The 18,523-nt window shown below is 36.4% G+C and overlaps 1 protein-coding gene across 1 annotated transcript in view; it reads left to right on the forward strand.

Annotated features, from left to right (window-relative positions):
• Nucleotides 1-16,266, forward strand: part of LOC6045241 (transcription factor E3) — a 48,898-nt gene extending 32,632 nt beyond the window's left edge. Inside the window, exons 3-4 of the mRNA XM_001862597.2 lie at nucleotides 14,628-14,806; nucleotides 15,024-16,266. Of these exons, the coding sequence (XP_001862632.1) occupies nucleotides 14,670-14,806; nucleotides 15,024-15,804 (918 nt within the window). The 5' untranslated portion in view covers nucleotides 14,628-14,669 and the 3' untranslated portion in view covers nucleotides 15,805-16,266. The remainder of the gene's footprint in view (nucleotides 1-14,627; nucleotides 14,807-15,023) is intronic.
• Nucleotides 16,267-18,523: the final 2,257 nt, after the last annotated feature.

Consider the following 18,523-nt stretch of genomic DNA (forward strand, 5'->3'; position numbering starts at 1 on the left):
TAATTATTTGATATACCCCCTAAGGGACTTTGCTAAAATTGGCTAGAACTATGGGATAATTTTGACCCATTTCGTCGGGATCATTATTTTGGCCACGAAATGAGGTCCTTAAGCTAAAACTATTCTAAAAAGTTGAAATTTTGAAAGTTGATTTTTTTAATTATTTGATATACCCCCTAAGGCAGCGATTCTCAACGGGGGTACCGGGCCTACTTGATTTACATGGCAGGGGGTACCGGCCTAGAACAAGGTTGAGAATAGCTGCCCTAAGGGATTTTACTAAAATTGGTTGGAACTATGAAATAATTTTGACCAATTTTATTTCACCATGAAATGAGGTTTCAAGCTAAAATTAATCCGATAAAATTAACTTTTGAGAGTTCATTTTTTTTTCATTTTGTTTTATTCTCTAACGGAATTGATTTATTTAATGAGAATTTTTGATGTGTGAATAACAAAAACTGTTATTATTTTCACAGAGCCAGGAAGTCGGAGCTGACGTTGAAGTTCGAGCTGGAGTGAGACCTCGGAGACTGCATCGGATTCAGCAAATTTTCAGCAACTTTTACTTGGAGTCGGAATCTGTGATGTCGGGTATTTTTGGAGAGCTGAAGTCGGCGTTGACGTCATATCCTACATCCAGAGTCGGAGTTGTCTTCAAAGTATGGATTCAAAGTCGCTTGGAGGTACCCGACTCTGCAGCCCTGACTAGGAGGAGTTATGGCAACTGCAGGTTTATTTGCAAATTACAAATAAACCAAAACAATAACTTTTTTTGTTATGGAGACATACCAGTTCAATAACATTTTTTGTTATTATGCTGCTCCACCTCTCCGCACAAAATAACAAATCTTGTTATTCCTTCATGATTCCTTCTGTGTTATTGGTTTGTTATTGCAATAACAACATAATAACAGTTTATGTTATTCTTCGAACAAATCTTTGTTATTGATTTTTGTTATTTTAACAACTAATCCGATCATCCCAATAACATATTTCGATCTTCTCACAATATCAAAAACTGACCTTCCCAAGTTATTTCCGTCTGCTCGGGTATGTATTTTTTAGTCCCCTAAAAGAAATCAATAAATTTTGAAAATTAAAAATATACGTATTTTAGAAGTTTAGATTTAAGTGTTTTTTTCGTTACCCTATTTTTCCTGAAAAGTCCTAATCATAACATACAAGTTTGCCGAGGACACCAAATCGATCAGAAACATGCTTCTCAAGATACAGAATTTCATTCATTTACATACCCATTTTGTATGACCAGCCCCCATTCCGCAACATTCTTGGAGACTTGTATGGAAAAACGAATGCTTGACGATTTGATTCATTTGACATAAGACAATCCACGGACAAAATTTCATCCAAATCAAAAATACAACAATGAAAATCGATTTGTGAAATGTCTGTGAAATCTCACCCCCCCCCATCGTGGAAAATTTCCATACAAAACAAATCATTTTTGTATGGAAAGTTTACAATCGCTGACCGTGGGTTTATGCCCGGGCAGGCGGTAATAACAAAATTTATACCATTTCAGTAACAAATCCTGTTAAAATAACAGAAAGTGTTATGGAATCTTCTTGAGAAATCAATTTTTGCATAACGGGTTAATAACAGTTTATGTTATCATAATACAATTTGTTAATGGTCCCCGAACAGACGGTAATAACTAAATTCATGCCATTTCAATAACAAATACTGTTAAAATAACAGAAAGTGTTATGGAATCTTCTTACAAAATCCATTTTAGCATAAGAGTTGAATAACAGTTTATGTTATCATAACAAAATTTGTTATTGGTTAAAAGCCAAAACATCTTTGAAATAACATTTTTTGTTATAAAAGAATACCTCCAACTGTTATTGGGATGATCGGATTAGTTGTTAAAATAACAAAAAATAATAACAATGATTTGTTCGTAGAATAACTAAAAATGTTATTAGTCTGTTATTACAATAACAATCCAATAACAAAAAAATCATAACGGCGAATAAAAAATCATGTTATAAATAATATAAAATGTTATTGGCCTAGTATTTTCAAATATCAAAAAATGTTATTCCCACGTTATTTCCGTCTGCTCGGGTCTGATATTGGCTAAAAGCCAAAGCACCTTTGGAATAAGAATACCTCCAACTGTTATTGGGATGATCGGATTAGTTGTTAAAATAACTAAAAATGTTATTAGTCTGTTATTACAATAACAATCCAATAACAAAAAAACCATAACGACGAATAACAAATCTTGCTATAAATAACATAAATTGTTATCGACCTAGTATTTTCAAATAAAAAAAATGTTATTCCCAAGTTATTTCCGTCTGCTCGGGTGGATGGTCCCTTAGTTTAAATTAATGTTTATTTTAAGCAGAAACAGTATTTACAACATCTGATTTTGAATCTTTCATAATTTCCTTTTTAATTTCGATATCTTATGACAGTGATGTCAGATTTGCAAATTAAGTATCTTCATTTAGTTACACGTTTAAAAAAATATTAAAGTTCCATGGCTTTCCCTAAAATTTCTCCATCCCGTATAAATGTTCTTTCAATAAACTTTTGTTATCGATATTTCATTCCAGGCAAATTATCATTTGTTTGATTGGTTTTCAAAAATCGTTTTCATGATAATCAAAAAACGTTTTTGGTAAAATAAATATGTTCAAGGTTTTATAAATTACACTTTAGTTCTCTTAACTTGGGACCGGGTTGCCAGAATGTTTTTTTTTTTTCAGTAATAAAGTAAAAAAATCAAATTGTTTTAAAACTTATTATTTTATTAACTTATCTTTCTAAAAATTAAAATCGCAATTCGATTTTAATGATTACAAAAACTGCTAGTAATGTATTATAAATTCCACTGAAGTACGTATTACGAGGGATATGGTTGCCAGTTTTTTTTGAAGTACTTTTGAATGTTTTGTTTTGTTTTTGATTGTAATAAATTTTTACAATATATTTTTCTGCTAAAAAGACATGTGATCGAAATATCCAAACTTCGAATCATTTCTATCAGCAACTGTTGAGTTCCTCCTCCTGACTTCCAACCTCGTCAATGCTTCTTTCTTCCAAAGTGGTGTTGACTGTAATTTTGGTGGGCACCGTCATTTTTCACTCACAGTTCACACACACACACACACACACGTCCACCGGTTGTTCTCGCCATTGTGTCACTTTGAAGGCACCACTAGACACCGAAAGCTCCCAACTCAAGATCAGGACGTGTGAGGCTGAGTAATTTTAGGGTGGTCTCTAAAATCAATTTCTTTGTTTTTGCTATAGTTATTTTCAAGTGAAGTTACCAATAAATATGAAATTTTGTTTGATTTAAGGTTATGTTCAGACCACCCTAACCTGCCGAACTGAAAACCTTCAGACTACACCACTCATCAGGTCCTAAACTTTGTGACCGTTGAGACGTCGAGCGACAAGAGTCATCATGAATTGTGAATTACCACCATACATTGTGTGTGTGTCACTGTTCTTTTCGGCGAATTTTGTTCGTTTCGTCAAAGTTTAAATAATTCAATTACCTACGTGCCGCGATGATGCTAGATTTATGTTTTGAGGTATATCAAAAAAAAATAAAAGTTGCTTTAAAATATTTTGTAATTAAAATATACTGCATAAAATTTTCAGAAAAGTGTACGTTTTAAAGCCATTCCTCACTGGAGCAATAACAAAAAGTCAAATCCTTCCACTAAATTTGACCTTCCTCCAAAGTCTCGGTGACCAAACTACCTTTTTACTGTTTATGTTATTCTTTGCAACAAAAAGGGGTATATTCATCTTTCACCTGTCTCCTAGGGAGCCAGACCAGAACTAAAAGTGTCAATTTAGACCGGGTTTATGCACGGCAACGAGAGCCCGGCCATATCTCAACTAGACGGCGGCAGTTCATTTTGCAAAAAAAACGGAAAAACTTTGTCCACCTTCGTCACGCGGGTACCCTTCTGGAACGGTAAACACCGACCTTTCGTGACATAATTGGAAGAGTAGAACTACCTGACTGGTTGGGGGATTTTGGTGTGAATATGTGAAGCAAATTCGTATGACCTTGAAAATCTACCCGACGACGTGCCACCCCAAGCTACGATGCTATGGGGTGGGCTCGATCAACCAATCTCCTCCACCAAAAGTCCCGTCCACGACAGAGATCAAGCATCGTACATCACCATAAATGATTCTAACGTTGCCTACGGGCTCGCAACACAGCAAAAGCAAAAGTCAAACTGGAAAAATATGGCTTTTTGCTGCTGTGTGTACTCGGAACACACCCAAAGTAACACCAAACAGATGGTAACTGCTGGGCTGCTCATTCTTCGCCCACGCACAGCTCGCAATTGATGGAGGAGAACGGTTATTGACCAGCACCTCGTCCTCGTCGTCACCACCCATTTATCTGCCTTAAGGTTTCAGAGTAACGAAATAGAAAGAAAGGCTTTCAGATGATATTATAGCCATTGCAGTAAATTTCCGGATAATGAGTATTTTCTTCCGCTCCTCCCAAAAACAAAGCAAATCGGATCCTCCCTGAACAGCTATGACCAGGAGTGCCAGTAATAGGGCCATAAGTGGTCATCCATCCGTCAACCTGATGGAAGCGGAATGTCCTTGGCTGTGGGCTTGTGGAAGAGATCTGGGAGGGAATTTCCGTAATCGGGATAGTTATTGGAGCTTCATTGTTCTGGGAAACTGCTTGCCTTGCCGAGTAGATGCTAAGTTGATCAAGAAGGGATAACTATTATCATGTCTTTATAAATGGTATCCTAAGGATAGAAGGATAGAAAGGAAACAATATAATTATTTTAATTATACTTAATGCAATTGACTGTAAATTCTTCTGCTGATTAGTTGTTTAATTTCAAACTCATTTTAATGAAAAGCTCACAAAACAGTGCCACATTTTTTTCAGTTCTTCCTTTCAAAATCAAAATCAAAATCAAAATCAAAATCAAAATCAAAATCAAAATCAAAATCAAAATCAAAATCAAAATCAAAATCAAAATCAAAATCAAAATCAAAATCAAAATCAAAATCAAAATCAAAATCAAAATCAAAATCAAAATCAAAATCAAAATCAAAATCAAAATCAAAATCAAAATCAAAATCAAAATCAAAATCAAAATCAAAATCAAAATCAAAATCAAAATCAAAATCAAAATCAAAATCAAAATCAAAATCAAAATCAAAATCAAAATCAAAATCAAAATCAAAATCAAAATCAAAATCAAAATCAAAATCAAAATCAAAATCAAAATCAAAATCAAAATCAAAATCAAAATCAAAATCAAAATCAAAATCAAAATCAAAATCAAAATCAAAATCAAAATCAAAATCAAAATCAAAATCAAAATCAAAATCAAAATCAAAATCAAAATCAAAATCAAAATCAAAATCAAAATCAAAATCAAAATCAAAATCAAAATCAAAATCGAAATCGAAATTGAAATTGAAATTGAAATTGAAATTGAAATTGAAATTGAAATCGATATCGAAATCGAAATCGAAATCGAAATCGAAATCGAAATCGAAATCGAAATCGAAATCGAAATCGAAATCGAAATCGAAATCGAAATCGAAATCGAAATCGAAATCGAAATCGAAATCGAAATTGAAATCGAAATCGAAATCGAAATCGAAATCGAAATCGAAATCGAAATCGAAATCGAAATCGAAATCGAAATCGAAATCGAAATCGAAATCGAAATCGAAATCGAAATCGAAATCGAAATCGAAATCGAAATCGAAATCGAAATCGAAATCGAAATCGAAATCGAAATCGAAATCGAAATCGAAATCGAAATCGAAATCGAAATCGAAATCGAAATCGAAATCGAAATCGAAATCGAAATCGAAATCGAAATCGAAATCGAAATCGAAATCGAAATCGAAATCGAAATCGAAATCGAAATCGAAATCGAAATCGAAATCGAAATCGAAATCGAAATCGAAATCGAAATCGAAATCGAAATCGAAATCGAAATCGAAATCGAAATTGAAATCAAAATCGAAATCGAAATTGAAATTGAAATTGAAATTGAAATTGAAATTGAAATCGAAATCGATATCGAAATCGATATCGAAATCGAAATCGAAATCGAAATCGAAATCGAAATCGAAATCGAAATCGAAATCGAAATCGAAATTGAAATCGAAATCGAAATCGAAATCGAAATCGAAATCGAAATCGAAATCGAAATCGAAATCGAAATCGAAATCGAAATCGAAATCGAAATCGAAATCGAAATCGAAATCGAAATCGAAATCGAAATCGAAATCGAAATCGAAATCGAAATCGAAATCGAAATCGAAATCGAAATCGAAATCGAAATCGAAATCGAAATCGAAATCGAAATCGAAATCGAAATCGAAATCGAAATCGAAATCGAAATCGAAATCGAAATCGAAATCGAAATCGAAATCGAAATCGAAATCGAAATCGAAATCGAAATCGAAATCGAAATCGAAATCGAAATCGAAATCGAAATCGAAATCGAAATCGAAATCGAAATCGAAATCGAAATCGAAATCGAAATCGAAATCGAAATCGAAATCGAAATCGAAATCGAAATCGAAATCGAAATCGAAATCGAAATCGAAATCGAAATCGATTAAAAGCTAGAGCTAGAGCTAGAGCTAGAGCTAGAGCTAGAGCTAGAGCTAGAGCTAGAGCTAGAGCTAGAGCTAGAGCTAGAGCTAGAGCTAGAGCTAGAGCTAGAGCTAGAGCTAGAGCTAGAGCTAGAGCTAGAGCTAGAGCTAGAGCTAGAGCTAGAGCTAGAGCTAGAGCTAGAGCTAGAGCTAGAGCTAGAGCTAGAGCTAGAGCTAGAGCTAGAGCTAGAGCTAGAGCTAGAGCTAGAGCTAGAGCTAGAGCTAGAGCTAGAGCTAGAGCTAGAGCTAGAGCTAGAGCTAGAGCTAGAGCCAGAGCTAGAGCTAGAGCCAGAGCTAGAGCTAGAGCCAGAGCCAGAGCTGAGCCAGAGCCAGAGCTAGAGCCAGAGCCAGAGCCAGAGCCAGAGAGAGCCAGAGCTAGAGCTAGAGCTAGAGCTAGAGCTAGAGCTAGAGCTAGAGCTAGAGCTAGAGCTAGAGCTAGAGCTAGAGCTAGAGCTAGAGCTAGAGCTAGAGCTAGAGCTAGAGCTAGAGCTAGAGCTAGAGCTAGAGCTTTATAGATAAGTTGGAATTTATTTAGTTCATATCTTTTTTATATCACTTTTTAAAAGATATATCACAGGAAAAAATAAAGATGTAAATGCAAAATTCATTAAAGTTTTCCTTCTGCTGTTGCTAAAGCATTCAAACCCTTCTTCGCTTAAAATTCAATTATTCAAACCAGAAGCTCGTCAGCCCTGACCGCACAGGAGGCGAAACCCGCACCCAGTTGGCCTGTCCAGAACTGTAAAGACACACCTGGGTCTTGGTCTCGGAATAAAGGGGCTCAACAGATGACACATTTCCGGCCGAGCTGAGACGTCATCGTCGGCGGCCACAAACGGATGATCCCAAGCCCAGCATAATTAATCACTAATGAGCATAATCAGACAGTTTGCTATCCCCCGGCCCCTTCTTTCTGGAAGGGACAGGTCCTCTCTCGTCACATGTCCTTGAATTGTCCTGAGTGGGAACCTGTACGAAGGAAGTGAAGCGATACAATAGGAACATCTAAAAAGGCATAAAGAAGGTATTAGACTATGACAAACAAACAAACTCGCACTTTTTCGTGTTTGACAGTTTGCCAAACTTGCAAACTTGTAAACAAAATGTATGCATGCGGATAGTTCGGCAAACAAATGTAGGCAAACAAATGAAGCAGGCAAATTGTAAAAAATTGCGAATTTATTTGTTTGTTTGTTTGCTTATAGTCTTATACCTCCTTAACTTTCAATGAAAACGAGGATGTAAACTGCTAATAGATAAAATTACGCCCTTTTTACATTATTTTAGCAGATATTGTTTAACGATTCGAGTCTTGAGTGCAGGATTTCATCTCCTTTACAAAATTCTTGAATCATGATGATGATGATGGGGATGAGAAGGTGTCTCATTGTAATCTCATTTCCATAGTTGTCTCCGGATCCTTCTGGTGGTGAATGTCGTCGTCCGGAAATTTGCATGATTAATGACTTTGGTGAGACTGTGTGTGTGAGTTTGGAATCCTTTCGTCTGTTGATTTTTTTTGTCCCTTTACCCCATCAACCAGAACACACACCTTGACAAGTAGTGAGGAATTAATCATCATCAAGAGTCACGTGGTCTTTATACCTTGAGCGTCCTTGTCCGGAGAGCTGTCCCCGGCATTATACACTCAACGGTGGAAGGTGATAAAAGAATCCCAAAAGGATTCACCCGGCAAGTTGAGCTCCCTTCTTTTCGGAATCCGGAATCGATTTTGCGGTTTCCGAACGACAAAGTGGAACTTTTCTAAGCTGTTTCGACGAAATACCTGTTCTTTTTTTTGCACTCCTTTTTCCACCTTCTTGTGGGATGGTTTATTTCAGCTGCTTCTGTTTTCTACCTTGAGCACAGTAATCTGATTTAAAATTCTATATTCCTAACCCCTCTACGTGGGAAACATTCCCGCACACCCACACCGACCGTCTTTGACAGTGGCTAAATCCGGAGCAAAGACTTATTTGGATTGCCTTCCGGTTCCGGGCTTTGTGGTTCGTTCCCGAAACGAAAGGTTTTGGACGGTATGGATGGACTTGACGATAATATTAACTTTGTTTTTGGAATTGTAGTTGATTTAAAATAAGATTCATTTGTTTGTATTTTGCAATTTTAAATATGATAAAAAATGGTAAAATAGTCGTTGAGGCAACAAAGGTTTATGTTTCTATTTCACCAATACAACATAAGGGAAACGTCAAGCGCCGCTTAATGAGCTATTTCATATCGAAGAAAATCAAAACAATTCGGTAACAATCACTCACCAATTGAATGGAACTTAGCACGTCTTAATTAATCATCTTTCTATCTGACTTCCTCTAGTACCTATTTCCCGTGGACTGGTGATCGTTTTGATTCTTCTTAGATTATTTTATATTATAAATGATTAAAATGTGGAAAGTTGAACTCTTCAATTTGTCGGAAATCTTGGGTTTGATAATTTTATTTGTTTCTTGTAAAACTTGCTATGCTTTGGAAATTAGTTTTTTTTTTGGGTTTAGTTTTGGCCATATTTTTACCTAATATCCCCTATTTTTTGTTCAAACTGCATTAGTTTATGTAGAATGTTAAGTGTTAACCATCATTTGGTCGATCCAGTTACGAGTAATGTAGAAAAATGTAAAAATATCGATTTTGCTCTGGGCGGGAAGGAGTTATGTTAATTAATAAAAAAAAGTTTAAAACACTAGGAATTCGATAACATGAAAAAAAACAACAAGCCAGAAAAGATTGTAATACCAGTTTGTTGAATAGGCCTAAAAATACCAATAAAAAAAGTTCTTTGTCAAAATTTAAACTTAGCAAGATAAAAGCATATGAAAATACATAAAACAAGACTGCCAATAAAAGAAACTTTTCAGGAATACATTTTTGATACATAAACTGTTTCAATAATACAATGCAATGTTTTGGCAACAGCGACGTGATATTTATGTTGCCAAAATCGGGAAAACTTAAAAAGTGTATTTTTTTTAAAGAAAAAACTACTTATATTTTAGTAAGAACCATTAATATTCATTGCTAACATTTCATAATGACGGGTGCGGGTTAAGGGAATATTCATAAATCACGAAATGAACGAATACATGAATTTTCTGCTTAAAAAAAAGATTTATTATAATAAATATTAGGCCGTTGCAAATATTTTTCAAAGTTTATACCCCCCCCCCCCCCCTTAAAAATTGGTCCGAAAAATCAGGGGGCAAAAAAACTATGTTTTCAAAAATCTTCAAAATTTTAATGAAAATAGCAGTCAAATCAACTTAAAACAATCTAAAACGCATTTTTCTGCATTTATAACCATATTTAGCATGTTTGGGCTGGATTAAAAGTATTTGGATTTTTTAGGAAATTCCAATGTACAGCACCGCAAAAACTTAGGTATTTTGGAAACTAATGATTGCAAAACAACTGGGCAGGTGTAAAATGCGTTTTTAAACACTTTTTTTGTTGAAATGTTGAAACCATGGCTCGAAATTCAATGTTTAACCTTTTTTTTTTGGGTGTTGCCAAAATCGGAAAAAAAGTTGAAGAAATTGAAGTTACCTAAACAGGATGGCACTTTATAGGCAAATTATTCAAACTGAAAATAAAGATCACCGCAAACATTTTTTTAACATTTACAAAAATCTCAATATTGAAGCAATCAACACAGCGTTTATAACGTTCATATTTGGTAAATCCGAAACCATTAATTTGTATAATTAAAAAAAAAACAACTAGCAAGCCATATTAAAACGTTGTTGCGTGTAAGGAACTCAAACTTTAGTTAAAAAAAAACATCTAGAAGTTTGAATGTGTTTTTTAAAGGTAATGATCGACAAAACAATTATAACACAATGTTATACAAAATATTAAAACTATTGAAATATATTTTTTAAGATTTGTTTATATTTCATTCTTAAAATAAAATTTGCAAAAAAGGTTTATTATTTTTATGCTTTTTTAATTAAAAAAATAGTTAAAAAATAAAGATATTTAAATCATAAAATCCAGGTGAACTTTTCCTTTTTTCAATAAATTTAAAAGAGCAAAAATAAAAAATATAGATATTCTTTTAGCTATTTTTAGCTTTGGCTTGATTTGTAGTTATCTTCAAAAATGAGCATACACGAACATTTTTGTTGAAAAACGGTAATTTTTCTTAATATATGTACCGTCATCAGGGGTGAAATTGGGGCTGGGGGGGGGGGGGGGAATAAATTTTAATTAAGATATTTTGAAACTAATTTCATTTTGAATAATTTTAGAATATAAATCCTTGGGCATGAGTAAGGACCTCGACGCCGTTAGCAATGTTGGCTTTAAAATAAAATTTCGTGATAATATCACTTCCCCCCAGCCAACATTTTTGCCATGCGAAGCGGGCCTCGACGCTGTGTCTAGGTTTAATTCCTAGCTAGGAGCCATCAGTGTCTTAAGAGGTGGTCCCAAGGCCGAGTAGGAGTTCATGAAGCAAATTAGTCGTCTCCCACCCCTTTTAAATTGAAAAATGAACTCTGAAACCAGCGCTTACTCACAACAGAAACAGAGGCCTCTTCTAGGCATTGTAGGATAGAATAGATTTTGAAATTTATTTTAAAAAATTATTATTACGTAGCATTTTGATATGTCAAAATTTCCATAGAGTCTCGGTCAATCAATAGTGCGATGATATCGGACAAAATTCGTTAATCTGTTGAACTAACGGTTCTCGGATTATGGTTGTATCGACCATTGTTGCGAATCGAGGGTCTACTGGAGCCTTGACGATCAAATGGAGCCTAACATTTCAAAAGGGCGCATGGGTTTTGTGAACAGGAGTGTGTCTCCTTCACTCAAATGACAGTTTACATAAGGTATAATAGAGATGCACTCTTGTTTGCAAAGCTCTATGCCCTAATGAAATGAATGGCATGAAATAGTCGTCTTAATTACTAGTGTTCAACTTATGAACTGTTCATTTATGTTTATTGGTTTTGAAAGCGGCAAGACTGGTTTAAAAACAAGATCCTTTACCTTATTTGGCGTTATAATAAAACATTCGGGGATTTGAGATTAAATTTACTTTCAGACAGTTTAGTTTAGGTTGTTGATTAAAGTTAGATAGTTTTCCGTGGATGAATAATTGGACTTAAATGATTAGTTGATTTGAACGAAGTGTAACATTTCATTGGCAGATCTGTTTCTAGTTTTAATGTACGATAAGACTATTGACGGACGTGACAGGTCGGCAGTTAGTTTTCATCTTTTTTTCTCTAGTATTTTTTATTTCCTTTAAATTTGGAATACATCATAGGTTTCTTTTGTATAGATCTCCGATTAGTTACATTTTCTTATTTAATTAACTAATAATTTAATTTATTCCGGACCTTCTTACTTTGAATCACAATTTCAGATTTTCTTTATTCAGTGTTAAACTTAGATTACCGTAACTGTTTAAGTCATGCAAGTTCTTACTACTCACACCAACACTAATATTCTTTCACCTCCCCCCTCCCGATCCCCTATATCTTCCGGTGGTGTTCATTTGGTATGCAATACTAGTTCGGCCACTACCCTTTTTTCCACAAGAAACCGGACTTGGACTGACTTGAGGCCGCGTCCCCCACCTTGCTCCGTAAAACGAAACGAAACGAATAATTTTAGAATATAAATAATATAGAAAATCATGTTTTATAAAAAAGAATAATTTTTAACATGAAATGTGTTTAATGTAGAATTCATAGAGACGAAAAAAAACGAAAAATAAATCAAAGAATTCAAAAAATAATAATATAGCATTTTATGCAAAATGTTCAAAACTGTTAAAATTTTTAATAAGGCTGGCACCAATTTTATTTAAAATTTTGGGGGAGGGCGAAGGGGGTCGACAAAAAATTAAATAAATTTCAAAATTCAAGCCTGATTTTCAAAAATGTTAGGCAAAAAGTATCACAAAATGCTTTACAGTTATGCTACCATCAACAAATTGCAAAATATTGATACATATTTATTCTCAAACTTTTTCGTCTTTGGTCGCATAATTAAAAATTTGGTAAAAAAAGTATTTAATTCATTAAAAATACATAAATTACCATTGACCGATTCTTGTCAAAGTTACACCAAAATGTCACTATTTTCAATTTTCAATGTGTTTTTTTGTATATTAAAGCTTCATTTCTATTATGATTCATTGATTGCAATGTGATTGAAAGGCGTTTTCTTACCTTAAATAAATAAAAATAAATATTAAAAATACCAAAAATATTAACCAAATAAGGTCTGCAAATCATTGAATGGGAGAGGAGTTTATTCATAAAACTGCTCCTTTCGTTTTCCTGTCATGCAAAGAAATGGCTGGCAAAAAGTCAAATTTCAACCAATTAGTTCATTTCAAGAAGCAAAAGATTCGTTTTCAATTTGTGAAAATGTGTAGAAGAGCAAAAACTTGAAATAAAATTTGTAGTGGACATAAATTCAATCAATCTATTTTCATCAAAGCGATCTAATTATTACCGTGATGCTGTGTTTATACTACTTTTACGCAGACACAGGTAAATCGAGTAGCCGAACTCGCCTGTAAAAACCAGCTGTTTACCACGTGCAAAGGACGCAGTTGATTTTGACAGACGATTCATTCTACTCGATTTGCCTATGCCTGCGTTTAAATTTTGTTACAAACCTAATAAGGCCTTCTAGTCAGAAATTTACTAACACATTCAAAGTATGTTTACAAGACAGCTGGACGTTTGTTTGCATCAGATTTCCTATCTCTTTCTAGCTAAAGTTTTTGGTCAGGCGACTTCTAGCTGTTTTTTTTAACTGACCGCCCGATATGCCAGCCAACATACTTCGCAGGGCTGTGACAGCTACAGCTCGACACTGTGACGAGAAGTTCGTAATTTTTGGGTTAAATTATATTTTTTTTATCTTAATTATTTAAATTTTAGATTATATGAAATTCTATTATTCAAAGGTTTCTATGGATATTTTGTCTTGCTTGAACAAAAACTTTGTTATTTGATTCCATTATATTCAATAGTTCAAATCCGAAAACAAATCTGAAATATATTTTTTTAATAAAATGGACCGGTGATGGTGTTAGGGCATCAAGGTCCTTTCAAGCACAATTTTAATCGGGTACTCCTCACCACTCCCACTAATCCCGGTTCTCAATATTTCAGTTTGCATAAAACCCTTCGCCACTCGAATTGAATATTCTTGCCGCCACCCCACGTGCCGGATCAACGCTAAAGATTCCGCCTCGAGTTAACCTCAAAATCGATCGATTCGAAAGCAAATTTCCCGCCCTTGAAGCTTCTATTTCTGAAAAGCTCCCTAGGGAAGGCGTTCTGCTAGCTGCTGCACGTGGCAGGATACTTTCGCCCATAAAATCGTTCCGTGATGAGCTCCGATGGATGGAATTTGATAAAGAAAAACTATCATTTTTCCGCCCCACAGGAGAAAAGTTGAATCTGCTCGATGGAGCGTGAACTTGCTGGAATTCGATCTGTTGGTTGTTGGGGCTGTGCGATGTGGTGTGGTGAGTCTATTTCCAGCAGCAAATGGGATTTGGATTTGGTTTTTATTGCTTTTATAGGCTCGGGTCGGAATGAGTTTTAGATCGATTCGATTATGCTGTTAAATGGGCCTTCGAAAAGGTAACGGGGGAAAGTTTTCTAATGTGATTGCAATACAATTGGAGTTTGTTTAACTGGAATCTTCTTTAAAAGTTATTTTGGGTGATTCTACTTTGAGCTAAATCAACAATTTAACGGAAAATTTGAATGATGGGAAATTCACCACAATAATTTTGATTTCACCACAGGCTATTTACACGCGTTTGACAGATGCTTGTAACTGTATTTACTGTTATGTCATTTTTTTTTGAAAAATTACTAATTTTTTAACTCTTGGTGTCGTAATTAACCCTTGAATCCTCTCAAATCTATTCTAAACAATGTCCAAACCCCGTTTTATTATCTTTCTCACAGCAATTTTCCGTATCCCGTGAAAAATTCACACTCTCTCCAACCATGAACAACTGTCGCATCCTGGTCGATGTCGACTGCAGTCGCTTCGAGGACGATGCCTTCTCGCTGTTGGACAAGTCCGCCGAGGTCAACGTGGTGCGTGACCTCAAGTCCTCCACGGTCGTCCCGCGGTTCGATCAGTAAGTTCCACACAAAAAGAGACAAACGGGCGTGAAACGAATTTGTTCACTCAACTGTCAAACGCGACGGTGGTGAGTTTCGGAACGTTCGTGGTGAGTTCGCAAACTCACTTTTGTTTTACGTCCGATTGTCTTTGGCTGTACGTTCCGTTTCGTTTTTTGGTGATGGTTTTGGTGTCTACTAACCCTTCAAATAAACGGAATTTGTCCACCGTAGAACGAGCTTCCCGCACCTGAACACCTCCTCGCGAACCCAGCTCAAGCAGCAGTTGCTTCGGGAACAACTCAAAGCGTACGACAAGAGCCCCTCCCCGTCGCCGTCGGTCTTCTCGGTGAAGCTTCCGCTGGAGAACATGGATATCGATCTGCCCAAGAAGGTGCTCCAGGTTGAGACCCGGCTGGAGAACCCCACCCGGTACCACGTGATCCAGAAGCAGAAGACCCAGGTCCGGGAGTACGTGACGGCCGCGCTCAAGATGACCAAACCGCCGGTTCCCCGCGAGGCCAGCCACTCCCGGATGATGATCCTGTCCAAGCTGTACGACTCGTTCATCAACACGAAACCGTCCACTACTGCTGCTAGCAGTGCTTCCGGAAGTGCCACAGCAGCTCCCCCGGCTCCAGCTTCCGGAGCGTCAACGCCATCCTCGGTCACCGAGCAGGAGTGGCGGCTCGAGATGAAACTGTCGACCCGCTTCGGCAACAAGCTCTACTCGACCTTCATCGAAGAGCTGCACTATGTGCGGGAACTGCTCGGCATGATCCGGTTCGAGATCCCCAAGTGGGTCTTCGTGGTGACGGAGTTCGAGAGCGAAATCTCCTCCTTCCAGAACACGAAGGCCGCCGCCATGGAGGATCTGCTGATCAAGCAGGCGCTGAGCAACGAGAAGAACTCCAAGCACGAGAAGTTTATCGAGCCGGAAGTGCGCGATCGGATCAAGAAAGATAACCATAACTGCAGTAGGTATTGGGGCGTCGTAGTGAGGGGGATTGGGTAAGGTGGTCCCCCTTTCGGAACTCGATGACTCGTTGGTGTTGAGCGGTGTAACGTATAGCGAAGGTTGAACGAAATAACTGCCCATTTAAACGTGAAATACTCTTGCACGTCAGGATGAAATCGACATTTTATAATAATTTAACCAAATTGCATTCCAAATTTTGTTCAGTTTCTTTTGTCTCTTCCCTATGGCAGCGCAAATTCGTAGACTTTAGCTCTTTTTTAGGTTTGAAAAGCACCCTCGTCTCCCTTGGTTTCCTTGAGGTCATCTTGCTGGTGAAGTTTGTCAGCTCCTGCCTGTTCGAATGCATGCTGATGGTCCGTGTGGGCGTTACGGTGAATAAACCTGTTGTTTAAAGTTAAAGTTCTAGTCCTTTTTGATAGAAATGTTTTTTTTTGAATATGTTATATGCTGTTTAGTATTACTTTCAAGATAATATTAATATTATACACAATTTTTGTAAAAGTTTAGAAAAAATGGTAATTTAATTACGAAGAATTTCCCTGTCTAACAAATTGTACGATGGTTACACTGAATCTCAATTATTTGAAGATCCCTGGGATATTCCTCCTTGCATTGCTGGATGCTTCATAGCCCCTTAAAAACTGAAAAATAAACTCATAAAAAAACCATTAAGACCCATAAAAGAAGTTGATTATAGTAACAACTAACCACTAATGTATGTGTTTTGAAATTTTTTGGTTTTGTTTACTCCATCGAATTGGAAAACATTGATTTTTGCAAGCAGTTACATAACAAACTTTTCTGCACCCTCAGCAAACGTCAACCCAATACAAATTGCTGCCGGTACTTATTCCCAATCTATTCCAGAAATGATACGCCATCTTATTTGTATGTTTTGACGTTTGCGGGAAGAGTCAATTAACTTTTCCCGGTGATTGGCCTTGGGCTAAACCCGACTCAATTTTTTTGCGCAGTTGGCCTTGGGCTTTCCCCTAGAGATCCTAAATAAGGGGACTGGTCGAAATGAATTTAACGTACCCAAATTGACACCAGTTTGACGTATCCAAACGAGCATTTGCCGTTACGCCCAGCAAAACTTATCAGTGTTGCCAAGCTCAAAACATAAGTTGCTAGATCGATTTAGCAAACTTGGACCAGTCTCCCTATTCAGGGTCTCTACTTTCTCCCCCATCTGCCTTACGTAAGAACGCTCCCTTACATTTATGGCAAGTTTTTTTTTAATGTTTATTATTTCTGATGCAACTTTGTCTTTTGTGATTGAAAGAAACAGTTTCAATAATCAATTTGTTTAAAAATCGTTTTGCCTTCCTCACTGAGGTAAGGCTATAATCCTGTTCTAAAAATGAACTTTCTATTAAAAGCTCCTAGACCCACCTTCATGTATACATATCTACTCAGAATCGAAAACTGAACAAATGTCTGTGTGTGTGTATGTGTGTGTGTATGTGTGTGTGTATGTGTGTGTGTATGTGTGTGTGTATGTGTGTGTGTATGTGTGTGTATGTATGTATGTGACCAAAATTCTCACTGAGTTTTCTCAGCACTGGCTGAACCGATTTTGATCGAACCAGTTGCATTCGACTTGGTTTAGGGTCCCATACATCGCTATTGAATTGTTTGAAGTTTCGATAAGTAGTTCAAAAGTTATGTATAAAAATGTGTTTTCACAAATACCCGGATCTCAATTATATGCATGTAAACGATGTCCGGATCCATCATCCGACCCATCGTTGATTAGGTAATTGAAAGGCCTTTCCAATGAGTCCAAGACATTGAAGATCTGGCAACCCTGTCTCGAGTTATGACCACTTAAGTGATATTTATGTACTTTTTTGAAGCCGGATCTCACTTAAATGTATGTAAACTATGTCCGAATCCATCATCCGACCCATCGTTGGTTAGGTAATTGAAAGGCCTTTCCAATGAGTCCAAAACATTGAAGATCTGGCAACCCTGTCTCGAGTTATGACCACTTAAGTGATATTTATGTACTTTTTTGAAGCCGGATCTCACTTAAATGTATGTAAACTATGTCCGGATCCATCATCCGACCCATCGTTGGTTAGGTAATTGAAAGGCCTTTCCAATGAGTCCAAAACATTGAAGATCTGGCAACCCTGTCTCGAGTTATGACCACTTGAGTGATATTTATGTACTTTTTTGAAGTCGGATCTCACTTAAATGTATGTAAACTATGTCTGGATCCATTATCCGACCCATCGTTGGTTAGGTAATTGAAAGGTCTTTCCAATGAGTACAAAACATTGAAGATCTGGCAACCCTGTCTCGAGTTATGACCACTTAAGTGATATTTATGTACTTTTTTGAAGCCGGATCTCACTTAAATGTATGTAAACTGTGTCCGGATCCATCATCCGACCCATCGTTGGTTAGGTAATTGAAAGGCCTTTCCAATGAGTCCAAAACATTGAAGATCTGGCAACCCTGTCTCGAGTTATGACCACTTAAGTGATATTTATGTACTTTTTTGAAGCCGGATCTCACTTAAATGTATGTAAACTATGTCTGGATCCATCATCCGACCCATCGTTGGTTAGGTAATTGAAAGGCCTTTCCAATGAGTGCAAAATATTGAAGATCTGGCAACCCTGTCTCGAGTTATGACCACTTAAGTGATATTTATGTACTTTTTCGAAGCCGGATCTCACTTAAATGTAAAACTATGTCCGGATCCATCAACCGACCCATCGTTGGTTAGGTAATTGAAAGGTCT

Source organism: Culex quinquefasciatus, chromosome 1 (genome assembly GCF_015732765.1).
Source record: "Culex quinquefasciatus strain JHB chromosome 1, VPISU_Cqui_1.0_pri_paternal, whole genome shotgun sequence".
NCBI classification, from domain to species: Eukaryota; Metazoa; Arthropoda; class Insecta; order Diptera; family Culicidae; genus Culex; species Culex quinquefasciatus.